Source organism: Mesoplodon mirus (assembly GCF_964341445.2).
Source record: "Mesoplodon mirus genome assembly, chromosome: 15".
NCBI classification, from domain to species: domain Eukaryota; kingdom Metazoa; phylum Chordata; class Mammalia; order Artiodactyla; family Ziphiidae; genus Mesoplodon; species Mesoplodon mirus.
The window spans coordinates 56,262,384-56,286,953 of NC_138991.1; the positions used below are offsets into that span (position 1 = coordinate 56,262,384).

The window sequence follows — 24,570 nt, forward strand, 5'->3', positions numbered from 1 at the left end:
CAGCAGTGAAAGCGCGGAGTTCTAACCACTGGACCGCCAGGGAATTCCCAGTTACCAGTTTCTTGTGTATACGTTTGGAGGCATTTTATGCATATTTTACAAAGGAATACATATATCCTTCTTTGTTGTACCCAAATGATGGCCTATGACAATAAACACCATGTGGGCTTTTTTCATGCACTGATACATCTCGGAGAGAACTGCATGTCTGCGCATAAGCTTCCTCATTCTGTCTTTTTTTTGTGGCTGCGTTGGGTCTTCGCTGCTGCGTGCGGGCTCTCTCTAGTTGCGGTGAGCTAGGGCTACTCTTCGTTGTGGTGTGTGGGCTTATTGCGGTGGCTTCTCTTGTTGCGGAGCATGGGCTCTAGGGCACGCGGGCTCAGTAGTTGTGGCACACAGGCTTACCTGCTCCACGGCATGTGGGATCTTCCTGGACCAGGGCTCAAACCCGTGTCCCCTGCATTGGCAGGCGGATTCTTAACCACTGCGCCACCAGGGAAGCCCCCTCATTCTGTCTTGATGGTTGCATACTATTCCCTTGTGTGGATGCGCCATAACTGGTCTACCCAGGCCTCTGCTGATGGACAATTAGGTGGTTTCTGGCAACATTGCAGTGAGTACCCTTGTGTGCTCATCATTTTGTCACTGCACCCATGCATGGGGTCAGCTCTGATACAGATTCCTAGAGGAGGAATTGCTGGGTTAAAGGACTCATGCGTGTTAAATTTTGGTAGATGCTTCTGTTGTGTGAGACTCAGGTTACCTTCCTACCGGCTCTGGGAGAGAGGCCTGTTCATCCACATCTAGGCCAGCTCTGTGTACAATCAAACATTCTGCTCTCTGCCAGGGTGAAAATGGCAAATCTAATGATGGGTGAAAAAGATCTTGGTATCAGTTGTGGATTTTTTTAAACACAGACCTTTCATTTAATTAATTAATTTATTTATTTAATTGAAGTATAATTGATTTACAATGTGTTAGTTTCTGGCGTATGGCAAAGTGATTCAGTTATACATATGTATACATATTCTTTTTCATTATGGTTTATTACAAGATATTGAATATAGTTCCCTGTGCTATACAGTAGGTCCTTGTTATTTATCTATTTTATATATATTAGTGTGTACCTGCTAATCCCAAACTCCTAATTGACCCCTCCCCACCTTCCCCCTTTGGTAACCATAAGTTTGTTATCTCTGTCTATCAAACCTTTCATTTTAGAATAGGTTTAGATATACAGAAAAGTTGCAGAGCTGGTGCAGAAGGGCCATATGCTCCATCCAGCCTCCCCTACTGTTAGCATCTTACATCATCAGGGTGTATTCGCCACAACTAAGAAACTGACATTGGTAACTTCCTGTTAACCAAGCTCCAGACTTTTTGAGTGTCACCAGTTTTTCCACTGGATTCCATCCCCGGGTCCAATCCAGGATCCTACCTTTTGTTCGGTTGTCATCTGTCATTCTCCTTTGATCTGTGACAGTTTCTCAGACTTTCCTTTTTCCATGACCTTGGCTGTTTTGAGTTCTGGCCTGGTCCCCTGTAGAAAGTCGCCCAATTTTGGTTTGCCTGAGGTTTTCTTGTGATGAGCCTGGGGTCAGGGGTTTTGGGGAGCAAGACCACCAAGCCAGAGTGCCCTTTCCACTCCGTCAGATCAGCAGGTGTGTGATGTCCACACGACTTCTCACTGATGATATTAAGCTTGACCATCTGCCTCTGAGTCGCTTTAACTGCATCTCCCTGCTTTAGAGAGAGAGAAGCATCTTTCTGTATGAAGACTGGGTTGGCCGGGGTGGGGGTGGGGGTGGGGGGAGCTGTCCAGGGGTGGGTCACGGTCAGCATGATGGGTGTGGGGTTGAGGAGTTCGGGGGACAGTGGGCATTGCGTGCAGACCCCCGAGTCCCCAGGGACCTGCTGTGGACGGGCTGATGGGGAGGCACAGCCCCTGAAGTTAGAGGTGCAGGGCCAGGCCAGTGAGGCAGTCCTTCCAGAGGAGATGCCAGCAGCCTTGGGAGAAGAGGACAGGAAATGGGAAGTGGGCTTGGAGGGGTCATGGCCAAGGGAGGAAGGAGGCTGGTGGCCAGGGGTGAATCCGTGGACACGGAAGAGAAGCAGGGAGCCAGAGGGGCTGAGGACCCAGGCTGAGGGAAGAGAGGGGTTTTGGTTTTTACCTTTTAATAAGGAAAGATTTGAACCAGCCTAGAGATCAGGAGAGAAGCCAGCTGAGAGGGCAGGGTTGGCAGGAGGGGTCATTGTTGGAGCAAAGTCCCCTGGATGTGGCGGGGCGGGGTGGGGTGGCCACACTCGTGGGCTTTAAGTGGAGTTTGAACCAGAGAAGGGCTCCTTCAGTACCGAGGGTGGGTGGACAGATGCCTGGGAGCTGGGTGGGAGGTTGAGGGGCTCAGGTCTCTGATGGGGGGCACCCACCATGGGAGGGGGAGAGCCCCCTTGGGAGTCTGCAGGGCCAGAGGGGGATTGGGCAACCTAGCTAGGAGGGGGCAGGTTTGTTTGCTCTGGCTGCTGTAACAAATTACAAGCCTAGTAGCTGAAATAACACATTTATTATCCTACAGTCTGGAGCTCAGAAGTCCAAAATGGGTGTCACTGGGTGACACTCAAGGTGCTGCATTCCTCCTCGAGGCTCTAGGCCGGAATCCATCTAGCATCCGCCTGCATGTCTTGGTTCATGGCTCCGTGGGCCAATTTCAAAGCCAATGGGCCTCTTCTCTCTTTCAGGCCCTCCTGCTTCCCTATTCTAAGGACCCCTGTGGTTGTCTCAGGCCCACCTGGATCATCTCCTCATCTCAAGGGCCTTAACTTCATCACAGCTGCAGAGTCCCTTTTGCCATTTAAGGCATGTTCTGGGGATTAGGATGTGGACAGCTTTAAGGGGCATTATCCTGCCTATGCACTGCAGGTGGGGGTGGGAGGGTCAGACTGTAGGGGGTTAGGACAAACAAGTAAAGGCCTGAAGGTAGAGGCCTCAGAACAGGGGCATGTGGTGTGATGGAGTCTGTGCTTGGGTCCTCCTGCCTCCTGGCAGTGAGACCTCTGTGTCACTGAGGGCAAGTGACCCCCTCCCCGGATTTTACTCTGCTTCCCTGTAAGTAATTAGAACTAATGCTTTCGTAGTGACCCACGTGCCCAGTGTTCTGGGCACATCCAACTTGCAACACTGTGAAGGTGTGGGTACGATTGTTAGCCCATTTTCCAGATGAGGAAACCAAGGCACAGAGAAATGAAGCAACTCACCCAAGTTCACACAGCCTAGACATGGCAGAGTTGGGATTTGAGCCAAGGAAGTTTGGTCCCAGTTACTGCTGTTAAACAATCAACCTACCTTAAAATCCTATCGTCTTAATTTTCTTTGGGGCTTTTTTGTTCCCCTCTCCGTGCCCCGTCTGCTCACATTCTTCCATGTCTTCTCTTTTTTCCAAATCACTGTTGGGTGTTCATCAGGCCAGGTCGTGGTCCACGTCATTCCTACTGACCCCTGAGAGGTGGGTGGTGCCTGCCCATGCTTGTAAATGACAGGCGACACACACAGGTGTTTCTGAAGACCCCACATGCGACCGTATCTTGGGTACCAGGCAGAGACATCCCACCTGTAACATTTCTGAGCTCAGTGGCCATGGCCTTGCTTCTCCACCAGGTCAGTCCCTGATCGGAGTCGCCTGTGAAGCCCATGTGTCTTGTACAATTGCCCAGGGAGAATTCTCCGCATCGGGCATTACCTCTCTGTCCTCCTCCTCCTTTGCTTTTGGACCCTGCCTGCCTGTCGGTCATTTCACCAGAAAGGATTGGGAGTGGGAAGAAAAAAATCACCTGAGACTCTTTCAGCCCCTCATCTGCCAAGAGTCCCCCTTCCATCCGTGCTGGTTTTAAGTAAGCACTGAGGGTGGAGATGCTCAAAGGTGTGAACTCCGTCCCTGTCCCCCCACTTCCTGTCCACATGTGTCAGCAGCAGTTGCTGATGTTTATGGCATCTTGGGGTAGAAGCTCGTTAGAGCCTCTGAATTTTCTTGACACCCATGAAAATAGATTGTCATTTTTGGAGAATGGTTGACACACCATCCATGTAGAACAAGTGGCTTCAGAGCCATGCCGAGGACCAGGTGATGAACATGGGGTGACAGGTGTTACTGAGTTTGGACTGGTGGCAGCGAGGAGCCTGCTCATAAGTTCAGATCTTGGATGGATGGTGCAGCCGCAGGAAGCGCCTCCTCGCTCTCTTCTAAAACCCCAACCAGAACCAGCAGTGGTTGTCAGCAAAATTCAGGGGCGCCTTCTGCAGAGCCCGGGAACGAGCAGCCTCAGAAACTTGCATCAAAGAGTAAAAATGAGGGCTTCCCTGGTGGCGCAGTGGTTGAGAGTCCGCCTGCCGATGCAGGGGACACGGGTTCGTGCCCCAGTTCAGGAAGATCCCACATGCCGCGGAGCGGCTGGGCCCGTGAGCCATGGCCCCTGAGCCTGCGGGTCCGGAGCCTGTGCTCCGCAACGGGAGAGGCCACAACAGTGAGAGGCCCGCATACCGCAAAAAAAAAAAAAAAAAAAAAAAAAGAGTAAAAATGAACCGATCTGGAAGTTTAGAGACTGTGGCTCTTTTTGTCTCTGATTTTGTCTTGTTTGTGTTTACTTGCCTCCACACTTCCCTTTTCAAGTTCTTTCCACCCACATCTTTTTTTTTTTTTCCCAAAGGGTGTGAGGAGAGCCCTTCTTTCTTTTTTTTTCTTTAATTAGTTAATTAACTTATTTATTTATTTATTTATTTTTGGCTGTGTTGGGTCTTCATTGCTGTGCGTGGGCTTTCTCTAGTTGCGGCGAGCGGGGGCTACTCTTCGTTGCAGTGCGCGGTCTTCTCATTGTGGTGGCTTCTCTTGTTGCGGAGCACGGGCTCTAAGTGTGCGGGCTTCAGTAGTTGTGACTCGCGGGCTCAGTAGCTGTGGCTCGCAGGCTCTAGAGCGCAGGCTCAGTAGCTGTGGCGCACAGGCTTAGTTTCTCCATGGCACGTGGGATCTTCCCGGACCAGGGCTCAAACCCATATCCCCTGCATTGGCAGGTGGATTCTTAACCACTGCACCGCCAGGGAAGTCCCTCCACCCACACCTTGATCTTCTGCCTGGACATCACAGGGTGCCCTGCTGAGAAATACCATTCTCCCCAAGGAATTCTGGAGGAAACAAAGGATTCCAGACCAATTAAGTGATGCCAGTTCTGGAGCATATTTGGCCAAATCCTCATGTTCCCTTGAGCTGAACTGCGAGGCCATCTGTTATTAAGGCCTGTTGTTAGTAACATCTTCCTATAAAAAAAAAACTTCATTTTTGTCAGATTCTAAGTTGAGGCTCTTAGGGTAAGACCCTCCCATTTATTTCTGCTTCCAAATCTTGATGCCATCCAAGATGGGTCTTGGTGTCCCTTTTACACATAGGTATCATTTTCTCCAAACATTTGTGGAAATATCGGGGTGACCAGATTGTCTTGGTCTTTGCCAGGGACTTTCCCAATTTAGGTACCAAAAATCCTGTATCCGGGAAAATCCCTCTGTCCTGGGCGAACTGGGACAGTGGGTTACCCTATGAAGCACCCATGATGTTTTGAGTTTAGTTCTAGGTGCTGGGGATGCAGATTTTAATAATTTCAATCCCTGCCCTTAAAGGGCCCACAGACTGGTTAGGAAGACGTCTTAGACGAGAAAGGTGCCCTGTGACAAGTACAGCAGAGAAACATATGTTAATGACAGCTAGCACGTGCTGAGGGCATATGTGTCTCTCATTGCTCTGGGTCCTTTTCGCAAGTGGATTCGTTTAATCCTCCCAAGAGCCTCATGAGGAAGAAGCTGCCAGTGTGCTCATTTTACAGATGGGAAATCTGAGGCACCAAAGTCATGCCCAGGGGAACTTTGATGCGACCACAGACTGTCTGGCTCCAGACCCTGCACCCTTGATTTCTGCACTGTGTAGAGAGAGGTTCGGGAGGAATTAGTTCTCCTCTGGGAAAGCCAGAGATCACCTCTTGGAGGAGGTGACAGCCAAGCAGGGATATGATGGGTGAGAGGAATTTGCAAACCCATAGGGAAGGAAGGAAACAGGGGGCAAAGAGGAAAGAGCATGCTTGGGGCATGTTTGGGGACATCCAAGCCAGGCTGCAGACACATCAATTTGCAACTGTGGTGGGAGGTGAAGTGAGAGGCAGGGTGGGGAGTTAGGGGTTCAGCGTGTCCTGGGAACCCCCTCCATCCCAGGCAACTCAGGGCCTTAGGTCACCTTAGTCGGGGGCACATTGGCTGGTGTCAGAAAGACCCCAGTGGTCTCAATTTTAGGTAAACGGGCCACTGAATGCATTGAACTGAGGCTAGAGGTGGATTTGGAGGCTCAAATTGCAGGCCTTGGCTTGTGATATGGAGACGATAGATAAAGATTTCTAGCACTGCCTTTTTCTTTCTTTCTTTTTTTCTTTTTATTAAGGTAACATTCACCAAACATAAAATTCACTGTTTGAAAGTGTACAGTTCAGTAGCAAGTAGTACATTCATAGTGTTTTGCAACCATCACCTCCATCCAGTTCTAGAACATTTTCATCACCCTAAAAAGAAACCCCGTACCTGTTTCCTCCCCGTATCCTCCCCTCCCCACCCCCAGCTCCTGCACCATTAATTGGTTTTCTGTCTCTGGATTTACCTATCCTGGACATTTCGTATAAATGGATGGAATCATACAATGATTTCGCGTCTGGCTTCTCTCACTTAGGATCATGTTTTCGAGGTTCATCCCAGCGATGTTTTGGAACCGCTGTATCAGTGATCAAGCTGGTCGGCCAGCCATCTCTAGGCTTCCTGGAAGTCAGGCCCCTGCCTCTGAATTTAGGATTCCAGGCAAACGCTGCCAGGCTGGGACCCCAAGTTATCCAGTGAACACCGGTGCAGGCTCAGACCGAGTATGATGACTCCCAGAGCTTGTGTGAGCGCCCGGAATAGCAGCTCCACTGGGGTGTTTCCGGGAATTCTAAGACTGTTTAGGCCGAGTTTTTTTAGGAACAAATCTGTTGCTGAAAGTGACTCGGAGTTTTTTCCTGTGCCTCGAGGTTTCAGGATCAATTCATTAATCTCAGCTCAAGGCGCGAAGATCACTGCACCCACCGGCGTGGCTTCTCTCCAGGATTTTGAGGGCTTTTTGCTACAGTCTTTCAACAGCAATATTAAAAAGCCTGCTCTGAGACTCGGTTGGCATGGCCTTTGCCTTTTCTTCCCTGGGAGCTGCAGCAGGTGGCAGAGATATCCCAGCCCCCCACTGCTGCTTGAAGCAAATGTGGCATCTCAGAAGTTCTGAGATCTCCCCTTCGTTGCTTGTGTCCCCCAGACGAGCAGGAATTGCTCTGTGGATATCTGACTTTGGCTGATCACTGACCTCCTGGACCCCTGATTCTCATTAAAGAAGTAGATCGTTTTGAACTGCGAAGTCCTCGTGACAGAATTAGTTGGAGTCCGTAATGGGCAGGTAGTTTTTTAAATCTTGTCTTGGGTGTGTGGTGTGAAAGTCTGTGTATATGCATCTTCACGGGTGTTAGGAAGGCAGAGAGAAAGGGGGTGACCTGTCGCCTCGGGCTCAAATGTGTTGCTTCCGCTGAGAATTGATTTTCCTTTCACGTTTCATTGGGGGGGCAAAGTGTGCAAAACGAGTTGCTGATTGTGTCTGGATCTCCCAGCCTGGGAGGTATTCTGATGAGTTCTAAAGAGCTCCAGAGTCTGAGGGGCATGGGTTCAAACCACTCCATCTGTGTAAATTTGGATAAGCTGCTCAACCTCTCTGGGCCCCAGTTTTTTCATTTGTAAATCGGGTTGATGACAACAATAATTTCTGACTCAGTGGTGTGGGAATGGCATGGGATGATGCATGTAAGGGCCCGCTGTGGTAAAGTAAGAGCCCGTTATGGTTCATCTTAATGCAGTTGCGAATCTGGGATGGGGTGCGGAGTAGCAGTTGTGAGATGAGTAGTAGATTCTGATCAGGCCAGGACCTCTGGACTCTGAGATGCCAAAATAAGGCGTAAACAGTCTGGTTATTTGGAATCCCCGAGCACCCTTTACTTTCTTCCTGGAGTGAGGACCCAGCAGATTCAAGACCCAGAGGAGTGATGGGTGCAGGAGGAAGTGGACGCCAGCCCAGCCCTGCTTGGCCCCAGTACAACAGAAGGGAGTGTCCCTCCATCTGATCACCCTACCCCTGTCCACTTCCCTCCCTTGTGGCTCATGAGATTAAGTTACGAGAGGGCTGAGCATGCCTGGAAAAGAACAGGCTGATGTAAGGGATCCTAGGACTTGGTCCGTAAAAGGTTAACAACTGAGTTCGGACAACTGCACTTATGACACCAAGAAAGGAGGAGTCGTATTTTAGAAATACTCAATGGATAAATGTGGGTGATTGGCGAAACTCATTGGGCCCAACTACCTCTTTCCAAACAGTGAGTCCTCACTGGGGATCCAAGGGAATGAAAATTGGTTCTTGGGAGAGGGGAGAGGTGAAAAAAATCTGAACTATTACAGTGGTGTGTGGCCCTCCAAAGCTCAACCCTGCCCAACAAAATCTTATTTCTTAGTATTTAATTTTTCTTGTTAGGTAGAAATTAAATTATATTCAAGTTAATTAATTGCATTTAAATATAATTTAATTTTTTTCCTTGGGGGCCAGGGGTAGGAGGGGAGGGAGGGAGGCAGCTGTAATGAAAACACGATTGGGAAATCCTGTTTTATACTGGGTTCAGTGAATGAGCTACTCCCAGACTCAGTCCCGTAGGCCTGCCCAGGAATAAATATCCGTGTAGCCCTCACTGCCCATTTAAGAGAATATCTTTCACCCAGCTAATCGTTGAGTCTTAGAACAAGGGATGTTTTCAGCTAGGGACCCCAGACTTCCAATTGGCATATTTACGGATGAGAGAGTGGGGCCCAGGATCATGCAGCTGGTCATGGGCCAATTTCCAAGTCCAAGCCTGGTTCTTTTTTATTTATTTACTGATTGATTGATTGATTGATTGGCTGTGTTGGGTCTTCGTTGCTGCATGCGGGCTTTCTCTAGTTGCGGCGAGCGGGGGCTACTCTGTTGCAGTGCGCTGGCTTCTCATTGCGGTGGCTTCACTTGTTGCGGAGCACGGGCTCTAGGCGCACAGGCTTCAGTAGTTGAGGCACGCGGGCTCATTAGTTGTGGCTCGTGGGCTCTAGAGCGCAGGCTCAGCAGTTTGTGGCGCATGGGCTTAGTTGCTCCACGGCATGTGGGATCTTCCCGGACCAGGGCTCGAACCTGTGTTCCCTGCATTGGCAGGCGGATTCTTAACCACTGCGCCACCAGGGAAGCCCAGCCTTGTTCTTCTTGCATCAGGAATGCATCTCTTCATGCATCAGAAATGTCTCCTTTTCCTTTTCTGTAACCAATGGTCACGATTTGGCTACCTAACATTTGGCCCCAGTGCAGCGTGGAAAGGCAGGGCCTCGGGTTCGAGAAGTATCTGGAATTTCAAGATAGCAGCAGCATTCAACGGAGCTTGGGGGGCCCTTCCGCGTGTAGGGCCCCGTGGGCCTACACGGGTCACATGCCCGCGAGGTCAGCCCTGGTCACATTTTCCATATTTAAAAAAAGGTGTTTGGAATGCCTCTCTCTGCATTTGGAAGGAGCTAATAAGAGTCATTATGAGATGGTGGAAACAGACATCTCCAGCCCTTAGCATTTCCTTAATTCCTGCGGGGGCAGGTGGAAGGTGGGTGGAGAATCCCTTCAATGTGTCCTTTTCAATAAACAGTGGAGAAAAGCCACTCTCAGGGGCTTAATAAGAAAGTTAAACAACTGGGGAGGGAGGAAGGAGACCCCCTTGTTTGTTCCTTTATTTTCCCTCACAAAGCTCCCCGTAACTGTGGCAACCTGGGTTCTGCAGAGGCTGCACCCCAGCCACCCAGGGCCACCAAAGGATTCTCAAGGCCGTGCTTTTATGTGGCAAAACTGTGGCTTTTCTGTTCTGTTAAACTAAAAGACACTTTCCTGTGGTTTCCAGTTTGTCCCAGAAAAATGGGTCACAAGTATTAGATGGAATTGTGCCTAGTGCCTCAGCACACAGGTGGCGGCTCTGGAGGGATGCAGGTTCTCTGCTGACAGTGGAGTGTGTCTGTGTGTCTGTGTCCACATGTGTGTCTGCCCTTAAGAATTTCACATTGTGGGGGTGAGGAGGGGGGTGTGGAGGCCAGTTGAACAAATCCTTTCTGGAAGGGTGGCTTAGTGGCTGGCTAGGTGGGCCTCCTGCCCCTGGGGGAAACCAAATTAAAAAGAAATGGGGGTGGGGAGAGAAAAGAAAAAAGAGAGGGAGAGAAATGGGATTGACTGAAGTGGCATTTCCTGGCCTGGGGCCTGGGGGAAGGCAAGCTGTGGAATTTATTTAGAAAGCTTTCAAAGCAGCTAGTTATGAGTTTTCTTTCCCTCCCTCCCTCCCTTCCTTCCTTCCTTCCTTCTTCCTTCCTTCCTTCCTTTCCTTAAACCATTCTAGACCGTTGCTCTCGTTCTTTTCAGAATTATGAGCGTGTTTATGTGGCTGTTTGATCCAAAAGCAGTGTTCCCGAGAGAGTGTCCTGAAGTTCCAGAAAATAGGACGTGACCACAAGAAAGATGATGATGGTCAATTAAAACAGGGGCAGGGGTGGGTAGACATTAATTTACAGAACCAGAAGCTCAGGCCCTTCCTTCCTTTAGATGTCTTGGCAAGAACCCCGCCTCCCCCCAGCTTCCTAACACCTGTGTGTTCGCTCTCAGCAGCACGATTCACAATCTCTGAGTTTCTTCCCTTGTGGAGGAGAGAGGCAATGGTTTGACCCGAACTATTTGCAGAATTTGGGGCACCCCAAGACCTTCTGTTTCCCTTCCCGAAGCACTCCGTTTGCAACCACAGCAAGCTGCTATTTTAGGCTTTCTGGACACATGGTGCTTTCTGCTCTTGTGGGTTTTTTTATATGACTCAGTTTTCATAATAAATCGTGTTGGCAGCTCTGGGTCTGCCTTTCCTGAGACAGGAAGGGACAGTGAGTCCTTGACGTTCTGCACAGATGTAAATTACCCGGGAGCACGAGGCGGCCGTGTTTCCCCCAGCTGAAGTTCCCTCCAGCCCAGTGCACGGATGTGGGGAGGTCTGGGGCCAGCCGGGAGGGGACAGCAGCCAGCGTTGGAGGTGAGCCTGGTAGAGAGGCATCTTGGGGCTGATGTTTGTGGCCCGTCTTCCCTCCTACTTCTGCGTTTCTGTTCCTGTGGGTCAGAGGAAATTGACACAGTTACATACCTTAACCACTTTTCACAGTCAGTCTGTTTTAAACCCTGAGCCTGTTTTCACAAAGATGTTCTGGGGTCAGCCCCCCACTGTAGACTGGTGTGTAGACTCCCCCCAACCCTGGGCCTTCCACCCACACACGGGGACTTCCGAGCTTTGCTTCTTGTTTCCCTTCCAGACCTTCTGCTTCATCTACCCTGTCTACCCTGGTTGGACCTTTCCTTTTCTCTATAACCTTCCATGGCTCCTGTCCCATAGAACCAGAAAGCGAGCCACATAGGCAATTTAAAATTGTTTAGTAGCCACATTTTAAAAAGTAAAAAGAAACAAGTGAAATGAACTGGAACAATATATTAACTCTGGCTATCTAAAGTATTATCATTTCAATCTAGCGTCGATATAAAAAACTATGAACGAGGTGTTTCACATTAACATTTTAAAAATGTTTTGAAATCCAAGGTGTATTTTACGTTGACATCATATCCCAAATTGGATGCTAAAATTTTATCAAAAACATTTGATCTCGATTCAGAGTTCCTTAAATTTGCTGTTGAGAAAGTAGATTCACATACCCAAGGAGTCCCAGACTTACATAAAAATGTTCCAGTAAATGAATTGTGTATTCGATTTTCTTTCTTTCTTTCTTTCTTTCTTTCTTTCTTTCTTTCTTTTTTTTTGTGGGATCTTAGTTCCCCAACCAAGGATTGAACCCGGGCCCTCAGCGGTGAAAGCACGGAGTGCTAACCACTTGGACTGTCAGGGAATTCTCTGTATTCGATTTTCAATCTAAATAAATATAATTTAACAATTCAGTTCCTCGGACGCATTTCAAGTGTTCGGCAGTGTGGTGTGGTTGCTGGCGACCGTAATGAACAGCCCACATAGAGACCATTTCCATCCTTCTGGAAAGTTTCCCTTGGACAGCCCCAGGCTTATAGAATGAGATCCAAACATCTCCATAGGACTTTCACAATTTTCTAGAACCCAGCTCCAACCTATCTGGCTTTATTTATGGATTTTGTTTTATGCATGGTCATTTTCCCATGCCTCTCTTTCCACTTTGAAAGCCCTTTCATCTCTTCCCCTAGAGAAATCTCCTCTTTCGGGCTGGGCTGAAAGGCAGAGCGTCCTTGAAGGATTCTCCCCTTCTCCCCGCAGCAGAGTGAATCGATTCTGCTTCCCACGGGATCTAGAAGGGGAGGCATGGTGCGTGGGAAGCAGCACAGGCCCGGCCAAGCCCCCGGACTGTGGCTTGCTGCCCTCGGAGCTCCGTGCCCCGTTTCTCCTGAGACAGGTTTGAATGGATCTTCTAATGCAGCGTTAGCCCTGCCCCGTTGGAAAAACAGAAGCAGACAAAGGACGGCACTGTGTCCTTCTCCAGCTGCCCGGGGGCTGCCGAGCATGGGACCGCAGACAGGAACACACCCTGGGTCCAGGCCATGTAATTCTAGGCGGGCATCAGTTCTGCAGGGAAAAAAAAAATGGTTCTTTGCCCTCACAAAAGGAAATATGTGCCTGGCTGCTCTGATTCTCACTTTTCAAAATGAGAACTGGTTGGTTTGTGTGTCCCTGTGTGTGTTTACTTTTTAAAAACTATAACATACATACAGAAAAGGGCACATAACTTAATTGTACAACTCGAATTTTCACAAAGTGGACATTCCTGTGTAACCACCCCCAGATGAGGAGAACATGACTAGACACCCTCACCCACCAGCCTCTTCCAGACTCTCCTTCCCCTCCCAAGAGTAACTGTTTTCTTAACTTACACCCCCAAGATTCCTTTTGCCTGCTTCTGGACTTCGGGTACATGGCATTCACGGTGTGGGTTTCTTGGCATCTGGCTTGTTTTGCTCAGTATTTGCCATAGTTTGTGGTTGGCTTTTTATTTATTTATTTTAATTTTTTAAAATTTTTAATTTTTGACTGTGTTGGGTCTTCGTTGCTGCGCGCGGGCTTTCTCTAGTTGCGGTGAGCAGAGGCTGCTCTTTATTGCAGTGCACGGGCTTCTCATTGCGGTGATCTCTCTTGTTGAGGAGCACGGGCTTCAGTAGTTGTGGCTCGCGGGCTCTAGAGCGCAGGCTCAGTAGTTGTGGCACACGGGCTTAGTTGCTCCGTGGCATGTGGGATCTTCCCGGACCAGGGCTCGAACCCGTGTCCCCTGCATTGGCAGGCGGACTGCCAACCACTGCGCCACCAGGGAAATCCCTGTGGTTGGCTTTTGAAGGCCTTTGTCTTCTCCGTCACTTGAAACACTGTTAGTAAAACTGCAGCGGTTAATTTTTTTAAAAAAAAGAAGAAAGAAAAGAAAAGAAAAAACACTAGATATGAAAGATAGGTCTTGGTTGGGTGATGGTTTCAAGTGTGAAAAAATTTATGTTCACATTTGGCTGATGTTTGCCCTGGGGATTTGGGTAATTTTCTTTTGTCATCATCTACCTTCTTTCTTTCTTTTTTTTTAATGGAAATGCAAAGGGTGAACAATACCCAAGGCAATCTTTTTTTTTCTTTTGGCCACTCCACTTGGCATGTGGAATCTTAGTTCTCCAATCAGGGATTGAACCTCTAGTGGAAGCGTTGGGGTCTTAACTACTGAACCACCAGGGATGTCCCCCTACCTTTTACCTTTATGTAGGGAATCTCTTGTTAAGGTTCTCATTCTTGGGTCTGGAAGGGATGATGTTAACTCCCTTTCTGGCTTTTGGACAAGACTGGACAGAGGTCATTTCCTGATTGTCTGTTTGTCAGTTAGAAAATGAAATAAATTCAAAAAGATACATGTACCACAATGTTCATTGCAGCACTATTTACAATAGCCAGGACACGGAAGCAACCTAAATGTCCATCGACAGATAAATGGGTAAAGAAGATGTGGCACGTATATACAATGGAATATTACTCAGCCATAAGAAGGAACGAAATTGAGTTATTTGTAATGAGGTGGATGGACCTAGAGTCTGTCGTACGGAGTGAAGTAAATCACAAAGAGAAAAACAAATACCAGATGCTAATGCACATATATGGAATCTAAAAAAACAGTACTGATGAAACTTGTGGCAGGGCAGGAATAAAGATGGAGACGTAGAGAACGGACTTGAGGTCACAGGACGGGGAGGGGAAGCTGGGACTAAGTGAGAGAGTAGCATTAACATATATACACTACCTAATGTAAAATGGATGGCTAGTGGGAAGCAGCCGCATAGCGCAGAGAGATTAGCTCCATGCTTTGTGACGACCTAGAGGGGTGGGATAGGGAGGGTGGGAGGGAGGCTCAAGGTGGGGGGGATATGGGGATATATGTATATGTATAGCTGATTCACTTTGTTGTACAGCAGAAAGTAACACAACATTTTAAAGCAATTATACTCCAATAAAGATGTTTTTTTAAAAAAAAAAAAAAGGATTGAGGGTGGAAAAGAGAGATGGGGAGATGTCAATTGAATTTTTTTTTTAATTAATTTATTTATTTATTTTTGGCTGCGTTGGGTCTTTGTTGCTGCACACGGGCTTTCTCTAGTTGGGCGAGCCACCAGGGAAGCCCCTGTCAATTGAATTTCTGATCTGGTGTCTTCTGGTTTTGCTTTAGGTAAAATGTCTGCTCCAGGATCCTACCAGGCGGCTGCTGGACCTTCCTCGGTGCCAACTGCACCCCCATCCTATGAAGAGACAGTTTCTGTTAACAATTACTACCCCACACCTCCAGCACCCATGCCTGGGCCAGCCACGGGGCTCATGACGGGCCCGGATGGAAAGGGCATAAATCCGCCTGGGTACTACACCCAGCCAGTGCCCGTCCCCAACGCCAATGCAAGTACGTACGGCCTCCTGGGCCCCCTTACCTCTCCTTGGCCCTCAGCCCTGGGACTCCGTGAGAATCAGGAGAGTGGTCGTAGTGACTGTGCCCCAGAGTCTAAGCAAAGTGCCAGTCAGTCCAATTTTCCCCCTTGTCCTGAAATTTCACATCTAGTCTTGGGTTCCATGTCAGTGAGGCTTTTGGCTTTTCCATAATAAAGCACAGTTTATGAACTTTCCCACGTCCACCATAAACTGAGCCTCTGGTGCTTATCACAGAGGCACATCCAACCGTCCCAGAGAAATTTGGGAGTGGGAGTTTGCTTTTGGGGGCTCCTGCCCTTCCTGCCGAGGCTTGGCGGGAGAACCCCTGCCCCGAGGCCAGGGCTGGAGTAGGAGAGGGAGAGGATGCACCCGTGAGTGGGGAATGGGTGAGCTGAAACCCACCCCCAGCCCAGCATGAGTTCAGGTGACTCCCCTGCCTTCCAGCAGCTTCTTCATGTCCTTGCCCTTTGGTACTTCCTGCTGCCCGTCTGCACCCAGGTACGTAGGTGATTCAGTATTACAAGCAGCTCAGAGAGCGGGCCCGTGAGTCAGACTTCCTGGGTTCACCAGCCTCCTTGTGCCTCGGTTTCCCCATCTGTAAAATGGGGCCCATCAAGTACCTACAACCGGCAGCTGTTAAGATTAGATAAGGTTCTATGAGTAATCATTGGATAAATGTGAACTATTGTCATTGTGCTCAAGTGACTTTGACTCCTTGAGATGGAAGAGGACAAGATAACGACTTCAGACTATTTTAGATCACACTCTGATCAATAAATAACTCATTCTTGCACCCCAAATAACCCTTATTAAAATTTACGTGTAAGTGCTAAATTATGCTTTGATGCTGCTCTTCTGCAGGGGATGGGGGCGGGGGTGCTTTCTAGGTCTTTCTGGGAATATTGTCTGGTTAGCTCTGGGTAGCAGTTCATGTCCCCTAATACATAGATTACAGAAATGGCATCTCAATAACATAAAAAAGAACAGAAAAAAGTCACTTTGACAGAACTACGAGCTTAAACAACTTTGCCGAAAACCAAAAGAACGTGCTGAGCTCTGAGGGCTTTGTGATTTCCATCACCCTAGGTGCTCTTCTGATGCTTGTGGATGTCCACACATGTTTTTCACATAGTTTTCTCTTTTTAACATGATTTCATATACTCACTGCGTATATCAATATGGTCCCCCGACTTGTAAAGAACTGGGCCAGTATCCCCTGGCTTGGTAAATGCCAGCCTTATTACTGGGCATTGGAGTTTGCTAAGGAGACCGTGTGAAATGCAGGCTTGTTTATGGAGGATTCACTCTGTACCAGGCACGGGGTGAGGTTCTTTACTGCCTTTGTCCCATTTAATCCTAGCGACAACCCTTATTATTCCATTTTTTAAAAAACAGCTTTATTGAGATAGAATTCCCATACCATAAAGTTCACTCTTTTAAAGTATACGGTTCAGTGGTTTTAGCATATTCACAGAGCTCTGCAACCATCAGCACTAATTCCAGAACATTTCCATCACCCCAGAAAGAAACCCCTGTCACCCTCCATCCCCCCAGCCCCTGGCAACCACTAATCTATGGATGAAGAAAATTGAGGCTAAAACCCATCACATCACTGTTTCTGAAATTACCATCTGCAGACCACCTTCGTAGAACCACTCAAGAGCTTAAAAAGTGGTTTGGGGACCCTGCCCTAGACTTGCCGAATCAGACGGTCTTGAGGGCAGGACCAGGGAATCTGCATTCTTAATAAGCTCCACACTTGAGTCCGGAGACAGTTGAGTTTGAAAGCCTAGTGGAGCTGGGCCAAATCTCCTCCAGAAACACACAGTCCTTTCCCCCATCTCGTGTGTGGAGGTTTCCAGAGCCCCTCAAGTAGCAATTCTGGAAATCTGCCACTGTTTTCTCTTCCCTTTTTGTCATTTTTCTCCCTCCTCACCCATCCCCTATTTTTTTTTATTGTGGTAAAATAACACATAACATAAGATCGATTACCTTAAGCATTTCTCAGCGTACAGTTCAGTGGCATTAAGTACGTTCACATTTTGGGGCAATCATCACCACCTTGCATCTCTTTTACATTATACAAAACAAACTCTATACCCATTAAATGGCAACTCCCCCTTCACTCCTCTCTCCCAGCCCCTGGCACCCACCATTCTACTTTTTATCTCTATGAATTCAACTACTCTAGGTGCCTCCTCTCTGTGGAATCAACAGTGTTTGTCTTTTTGTGACTGGCTTGTTTCACTTAGCCTGATGCCCTTAAGGTCCATCCATGTTATAAGATGTGTCAGAATTTCCTTCCTTTTGAAGGCTGAATAATAATCCGTTGCATGGATGGACCACATTTTGTTCATCCATTCATTTATGAATGGACGCTGGGTTGCTTCCACCTCTGGGCTCTTGTGAATAGTGCTCTCCTGAACATGGGTGAGCAAGTATCTGTCGAGATCCTGCCTCTACTGTTTTGCATTTAATGAATGTCTTCCTCATTTACTGATTGGCCTGTTTGTTCTGTACCTTCCATCAGTTGCTGTGCAGACAGTCTACGTGCAGCAGCCCATCTCCTTTTTCGACCGCCCGGTCCAGATGTGTTGTCCTTCCTGCAACAAGATGATCGTGACTCGGCTGTCCTATAATGCCGGCGCCCTCACCTGGCTCTCCTGCGGGAGCCTGTGCCTTTTGGGGTAAGTCTGAGGTCCACTCAGACCCCGGGCTCTCCCGAATTCCTCTCTTGTAGGATTTCTCAGCCTCAGCACCTACTTCTGTGTTGTGGGGGCCTGTCCTGTGCCCTGTAGGATGTTGAGCAGCATCCCTGGTCTCTACCCACTAGATGCCAGGAGCTCCCCTGCCCCCGTTGTCATAAGCAGAAATCGTGCCCAGTTGAGAACCACTGCCCTTGAGCATATCAGCCCCTGGAAGCTGCTGTCCTATCATTTCTTCTCAGACCACTCCCTGCGTGTAGGGACAAGCATAGCAGCCATTTGTATCTGTGTACAGCGATACCCTTGGGGATTTCTTTTTCTAGAATTTCATGACCTAATTAATAATGTTTGCTTGACTCTAAGAGAAGCTTTAAACAATCTGTACGTTAAAATATTTTATAGTCATCTCTTCAAAATTTCTTATCCTTTTAGGACCTCCAGTAGTTTTCTGTTGCCTACACAAGGAGAATGTGTAAATATTTATGTCTGCACCAAGGGTATTACGTTGAAAGAGATAATACTTTCTGTTCTGGGAGAAAGTTGAGGAAGCACCATTTAACTTTTTTTTTCCAAACAGATAAAGGCAGCCTCCTTATTCCTGGCCATGCAAGTCACTCAGAAAACCATAAGTGCTCCGTTTTCTTCCTCGAAGGAAACCGTGTTTGTGTGTTTCTTTTCAGAGGCCCTTGCCTGGCTCTTTCCTCATTATCTGCTCGTGACTTAGGTGGAGGGGGAATCATCGTTCTCTTTCTAATTTTGAAGAGAGGCTCAAAGCCCCTGAGAGCTTAATTAACTTCCTTGAGGACTTGCATTCAGTGGGGAAGAAAGGAGACAGAAAACATTACATAAAAACTCATCGTCCTTTGGACATTCCTGTTAAAACCAACTTTTGTCTTTGAATCAGGGAAGGACAAAATGGAAACTTTTATCGAATATTGGCCTCTGACTTTCAAATTGAGGCAGCTTTTTCTATCCGTTCCTCCTTTTTAAATGCAGTACTGTGTGTTCAGATACTGCCTCTCACAGCTGTGTGGCTCTGGGCAAGTGACTTCACCTCTCTGTGCTCCAGTTTCCTCATCTGTCACCTGGGGTGTACTAATGCCCACCTCCGGGGGTGTTGAGGATAAAGTAGGTGGCTGTGTGTGCATTGCCTCTTGCAGCCATGCCCGCACTTGTCAGGCGGGAGGTTAGGATGATCTCTAAATGCACTGGCTGCCCTTATTTGAACTCAGGTAAGCTTAGGCAATAGGAAATTCCATTCATGAGATAGTTTTCTCATCAGAATATTTCCTGATTCTGCTTTATATAAATCAGTGTCTTCCTGTAAAATGTTGATTTTTTTTTTTTTTTAAACTATGTTTTTTGGCAAACTTTGGTTGTAAGGTTGTGGGGTGTTCTCTGACACTGGCCAAGGCTCCAGCACCAGCTGTGTGTCCAGTGTTTCAGTTCAGCTCTGACACTACCTGGAGTTGGTGCAGACCCCACAGCTTAAGGGCTCAGTCCCACAGACTGCCCCCCACTTCAGATGCCAGGCACAAGTCGTTTGTCCCCTGTACTTCTGACCGATCAGGGGTCCTGCTATCCCCTCTTCGGGTTTGATCATATGCTAGAATGAATGGCTCACAGAACTCAGAATGGCACTTTACTTACATTTACAGGTTTATCATACAGGAGACAGACAGATGGACAGCTAGGTGAGGAGGTAACAGGGTGAGATCCAGATAGGTCCTGAGTGCAGGGGCTTCTGTCCCCTTGGAGCTGGGGTACACCACCCTTCCGGCACATAAATGGCGGATTCACCAACCCAGAATCTCTCCAAATTAGCTGTTCAAGTGTTTTTAAAACCCAGTCCTCGGGGCTTCCCTGGTGGCGCAGTGGTTGAGAGTCCGCCTGCCGATGCAGGAGACACGGGTTCGTGCCCCGGTCCGGGAAGATCCCACATGCCGTGGAACGGCTGGGCCCGTGAGCCATGGCTGCTGAGCCTGCGTGTCCGGAGCCTGTGCTCCGCAGCGGGAGAGGCCACAACAGTGAGAGGCCCGCGTGCCGCCAAAAAAAAAAAACAAAACCCAGTCCTCAGCCCCCCATTCCACCCCAGAGGTCTGTAGTTGAGGTTGAAAGCTCCAGCCCTCTAGTCACTTGGTCTTTCTGGTCACCAGCCCATCCCAAGCCCGTCTAGGGACCCACCCTAGTCACCTCATTAGCATAAACTCAGGTGTGATTGAAAGGGGCTCTTTGTGAATAACAGAAGACACTCCCGTCACTCAGGAGTCCCCCGGGTTTTGGAGCTCTGTGCCGGGAACCAAAGACCAAATATATTTCTTCTTACGCCTCAGGCTCTATGGAGGTCCTGCCTGCGTGCGCTGATGATGGATTATGTAGGTTAAGAGACATGATTTGTGGAAATTTATATGATTGTTGCTGTGAGAAGCAGGCTCTCTGTATGGAAAAGTGATCAGTCCAAGACAGGAGTCAGCAAACTACAGCCCAGGGGCCAAATCCAGCCTATTTTAAGTTCTATTGGAACACGTCACGCCCTTTATTTACAGATTATCCGTGGCTGCTTTCATGCTCCAATGACAGAACAAGACCCATGTAGCCTGAAATACATACTCTCTGGCCCTTTACAAAAGAAGTTCACCGATTCCAATCTAACACTTTGAAAGATGCCTAAATGTCCCAAGACTTGATAATACACCCAGACCAGTCTGTCTGTGGGAGCAGCCTTGGCAATGGCTGGGGTCTTAGTTCCCCAGGGCTGCCATAACAAATTACCACAAACCTGGTGGCTTAAAACAATAGGAATTTATTCTCTCACCATTCTGGAAGCCAGAAGTCCAAAATCAAGGTGCCATGCTCCTTCCGAAGGCTCTAAGGGCAGAATCCTTCCTTGTCTCTTCTAGCTTCTGGTGGTCCAGGTGTTCTTTGGCTGTGGTGCATCACTGCAGTCTCTGCCTCTGCTTTACGTGGGCTTTGTCCCTCTCTGTATTTCTGTGTGTCCTTTTCTCTTCTTATCAAGATCCCGGTCTTGGAGTTTAAGGAGCCCACCCTCATAATCCAGGAAGATCCCATCTTGGGATCCTTAATTACATCTGCAAAGACCCTTTTTCCAAATAAGGTCACATTTATAGGTTCCGGTGATTAAGACTCCGCCATATCTTTTTGGCGGCTATCATCCAAACGCCTACAGTCTGTAACACTCTCCATGTGTGGCCTTTTTTGTTCTAGGTGCATTGCAGGCTGCTGCTTCATCCCTTTCTGTGTGGACGCCCTGCAGGATGTGGACCACTACTGTCCCAACTGCAAAGCTCTCCTGGGCACCTACAAGCGTTTGTAGGACTCAGCCAGACCTGAAGGGAGCCGTGTGCTGCAGGAAGGCCTTTCCGACTCTCACCCAGCCCCGCCCCTGGTGAAGGCTCCATTTTGGTGGTCTCATCTCTCCAGGGTCTCCACCTTCGTGTCTTCTTTTGGGGGGAAAATATCGCAAAAATAACACACCTCCAAACCCCAGAAATTGCTGCTTGGAGTCGTGCACAGGACATGCAAAGACATTCTCCTTGAGTGCTGGTTCAAGGGTTTCCTGCCTCCCCGTCTGTGACCCCAAGTCATCCCATCCAACTGTGATCATTGTCCCGTCTGAGTATCTTCTGGTGATTGGCCACTGATTTTTTTGCCTCAGTGGGCCTTTCTCTTGGTGGTCTCAAACTGAGAAGCCCCAGATTGCCTTATTTTTTAAACTGTTCTGGCCCCAGTACGGCTGAACCAACCTTTAGTGCCTACCATCACAGCCATCTGTTTCCACTTCTGATGACAAAAATCTTGCCTTACAGTTTAAGGGCTTGGCTTTCAGATTCTGTAACTGTAGGCTTTTAAATAGCACATAGCACACAAATTCACTTTAATTTCTTAATTCGTTTTTAAGTACAGGGAGGGGTTATTCACACCCATCAGACACATAGCCATGAGGTCATAAACGCAGGCTAGGAATAGAAGGCTGGATCTTTTCACTGATCTGCCTTCTTTGGACCAGATCCTCTTTGGACCAGCCACTTTCCATGAAGAGCTTTTTTTTTTTGGTAGAGGAATTGTTTGTATTAACAGTTTTTGTGACCTCCTTTTGGTCTTAAACACCTTTGAACATAATTTTGAAAGGAGGGATTTATAGAACTGTTTTCCCTAACCATATGACTCGTATCATTTTCCCATTTGCCAATGCACTCTCACTTTTTTTTTTTTTTTTTTCCTTAACAGAAAAAGTAACGGGGATAATTTCATCCACTGCCTTTACTTGGGTTTAGTGTTGTTCCTAAAGACCTCCATAATGGAACTCTTAAAGCGGGTCCCCTTTTGGGTTCCTGGTGGATATTTGGAAAGACAAAGGAAAGCGTGTTTGAGCACGTCTGAGTACCATGGTGCTGAAAAGTGTGGGGACCTGACTGTTTCAAAGGCATCTGAAGTCTGGATGTTATTTTCCAGAAATCAATTTGTTGTATAACATCTGAAGACATGATTTCTAGGACTGAAGCAGCAAGCCAGAGTTCTCTGTGTGCTGCCGTGTCATCTTTGAAATCAAGACAAAGCTGGGCTCGACTTTGAAGAGTCCCCGTTTTGATAATAAATAGGCACAGGGAATGCATGTGAATAATATGTAGAAATCAAGCCTAGGTCTTGATCGAAAATCTGTATATTGGTTCAAAATTATAGTCATAACCCATTGATTCAGCTTATTCATTTGATGTTTCGAAAGTTCCAGTAATCATTTTTGCAATGATTATGGATACTACATAGTACTTTGGTGTTATCTGCTTTTCAAAAATAAAGTCTTTTGTTCACTCTGTGAACTATTCATCAATTCTTACAGTGTGAAGAAAGGTCTCATGTTGTGTTTCCAGCCATTGGTACAAAGAACCCTTTATTTGTTCCATAACAGTAGAAAATCCTTCATGATAAAAACTACAGACTTGCTGAATATCCCCTGATGTCAAGATGACCGATGTTGAGTTGGGTGGATAGCTAGCGAGTCAGATTTGAACATTAGGCTGTTGGAACCCAACAGGCGTCATCAGTGGCAGCAAGCCATAGCTTTCAAGTTTTAATAAAATGCACAGAAGAAAGCCGTCCTCATTCATGCTCCGAACAAAACATGCTTTGTTAATTGATCCGGGTAGATTTGAGATGCTAGAAGGAGGGCATTGTAACTCGCCGGGAATATGAATGTCACCCTCTTTTCCTACCTGGTGATAAAGCTTCATTTTGGAAGGTGCCGGAAAACATGCCACCTTGGTGCGACTTTTTCATTTAAACCCTAACTTCTGGTCTTAAAAAATCGCCACTCAGCCGATCCTGAGCATGTGTTTTTCTTGCATTTGACAAAATGGAAGGCCATGCATATTTAGCAGTTTTGCTCAGATGGTGGCATATAAATGGTCTCAAGCTGTTATCAATTACATATGCAGAGTCTTCAAAACAAGAGCCCTATTTCGAGGACCGTAACATATATATATATATATATATATATATATATATATATATATATATATTCTGGGAAACTTTAAAAATAACATCAGATGCCTGGAGCATGAAGTGTTTGTCAGACATTCTATTTTATTCTTTGAAATACGGGCTTATTCATATATTTTTACAAGTTAAAAAGCTCTTTTGTTCTTCCCCTGTTTGTTGGGGACTTTGGAGTTTGTTGCAAACACTGAATCACATTCAGTTAATGTGAGAGCTTTATTTTATATCTACTTGGACCTCAAAGAAGAATATTTACCAATTTCAAACCCAAAATGGCTGTACATCTTATATACTGTTAGTCCATCAAGGCCTTGTACACATACAAGTGTTGGTTTGTGTCTTGATATCAAAAAGAATTCAGTTTTTGCATCTGTTTAAGCCAACTTTGAGCACATGACTGATTCCTGGCTGACCACAACATTACCCATGAAAATGTTTTCTCTGGGACAACTGGCTTCCCAGTTGCTACCGAGAACACTTCTATTGGGCCCTGAACTGTTTATAAATGTGGCTTCATATACTCACACCCAATTTGGCCTGTTTTCTCCCCAGTGACAAACCTCTCATGTTTGGGATATTAAAATCCTCTGAATTTTGAGCTCAAAGATCTCTGTTTAGGAGTAAGTGTAGATGTTGGAATTTTACTTACAAAATTCTGATTTGCATTTTGGATCCTATTAAAGTTATCTCCTGCATTTATGACTCAGATGTTTATAATGAGTCGTCTGTTTTTCATGGGCACACCAGTGAATTGAAAGTAGATCCAGCAAGGGCGATGAAAGAGAGAAACCCGGAGGTTTTTTTTTTTTTTTTTTGTCTTAAGAATTTTAAAGAAACAAGAATCTGAGGCTTGGAAAGATTTAAAAAAAGAAGGAAGAAAAAAGTTCATGGCCAAGTATACAGTCTAGTGCATTTAACTGTTTTGTGACTGTTCTCTGCAGTATTAGGAAAATGTTCACACGTTGAAATACCCTTTTTTCCCCCTTTTAAATATTTTTTAGAGCAGTTTTAGGTTCATAGCAAAATTGAGCAGAAGGTACAGAGTTCTCATATATCCCCTGTCCACACACGTGCACAGCCTCCCCATCATCAGCATCCCCTACATTTGTTACGATTGATGAACCTGCATTGACATCTGATCACCATTGAAAGTCCATAGTTGGCGTTAGGGTTCACTCCTGGTGTTGTACATTTCTCTGTGTGTGTTTTATTTATT

At 47.1% G+C, this 24,570-nt stretch overlaps 1 protein-coding gene across 5 annotated transcripts in view; it reads left to right on the forward strand.

Moving 5' to 3' along the window:
• Positions 1-22,689, forward strand: part of LITAF (lipopolysaccharide induced TNF factor) — a 112,154-nt gene extending 89,465 nt beyond the window's left edge. For all 5 annotated transcript variants that reach the window (XM_082600419.1, XM_082600420.1, XM_082600421.1 and 2 more), the window contains 3 exons: positions 14,885-15,109; positions 17,666-17,822; positions 21,066-22,689. In XM_082600419.1, the coding sequence (XP_082456545.1) occupies positions 14,890-15,109; positions 17,666-17,822; positions 21,066-21,174 (486 nt within the window). In that variant the 5' untranslated portion in view covers positions 14,885-14,889 and the 3' untranslated portion in view covers positions 21,175-22,689. The remainder of the gene's footprint in view (positions 1-14,884; positions 15,110-17,665; positions 17,823-21,065) is intronic.
• Positions 22,690-24,570: the final 1,881 nt, after the last annotated feature.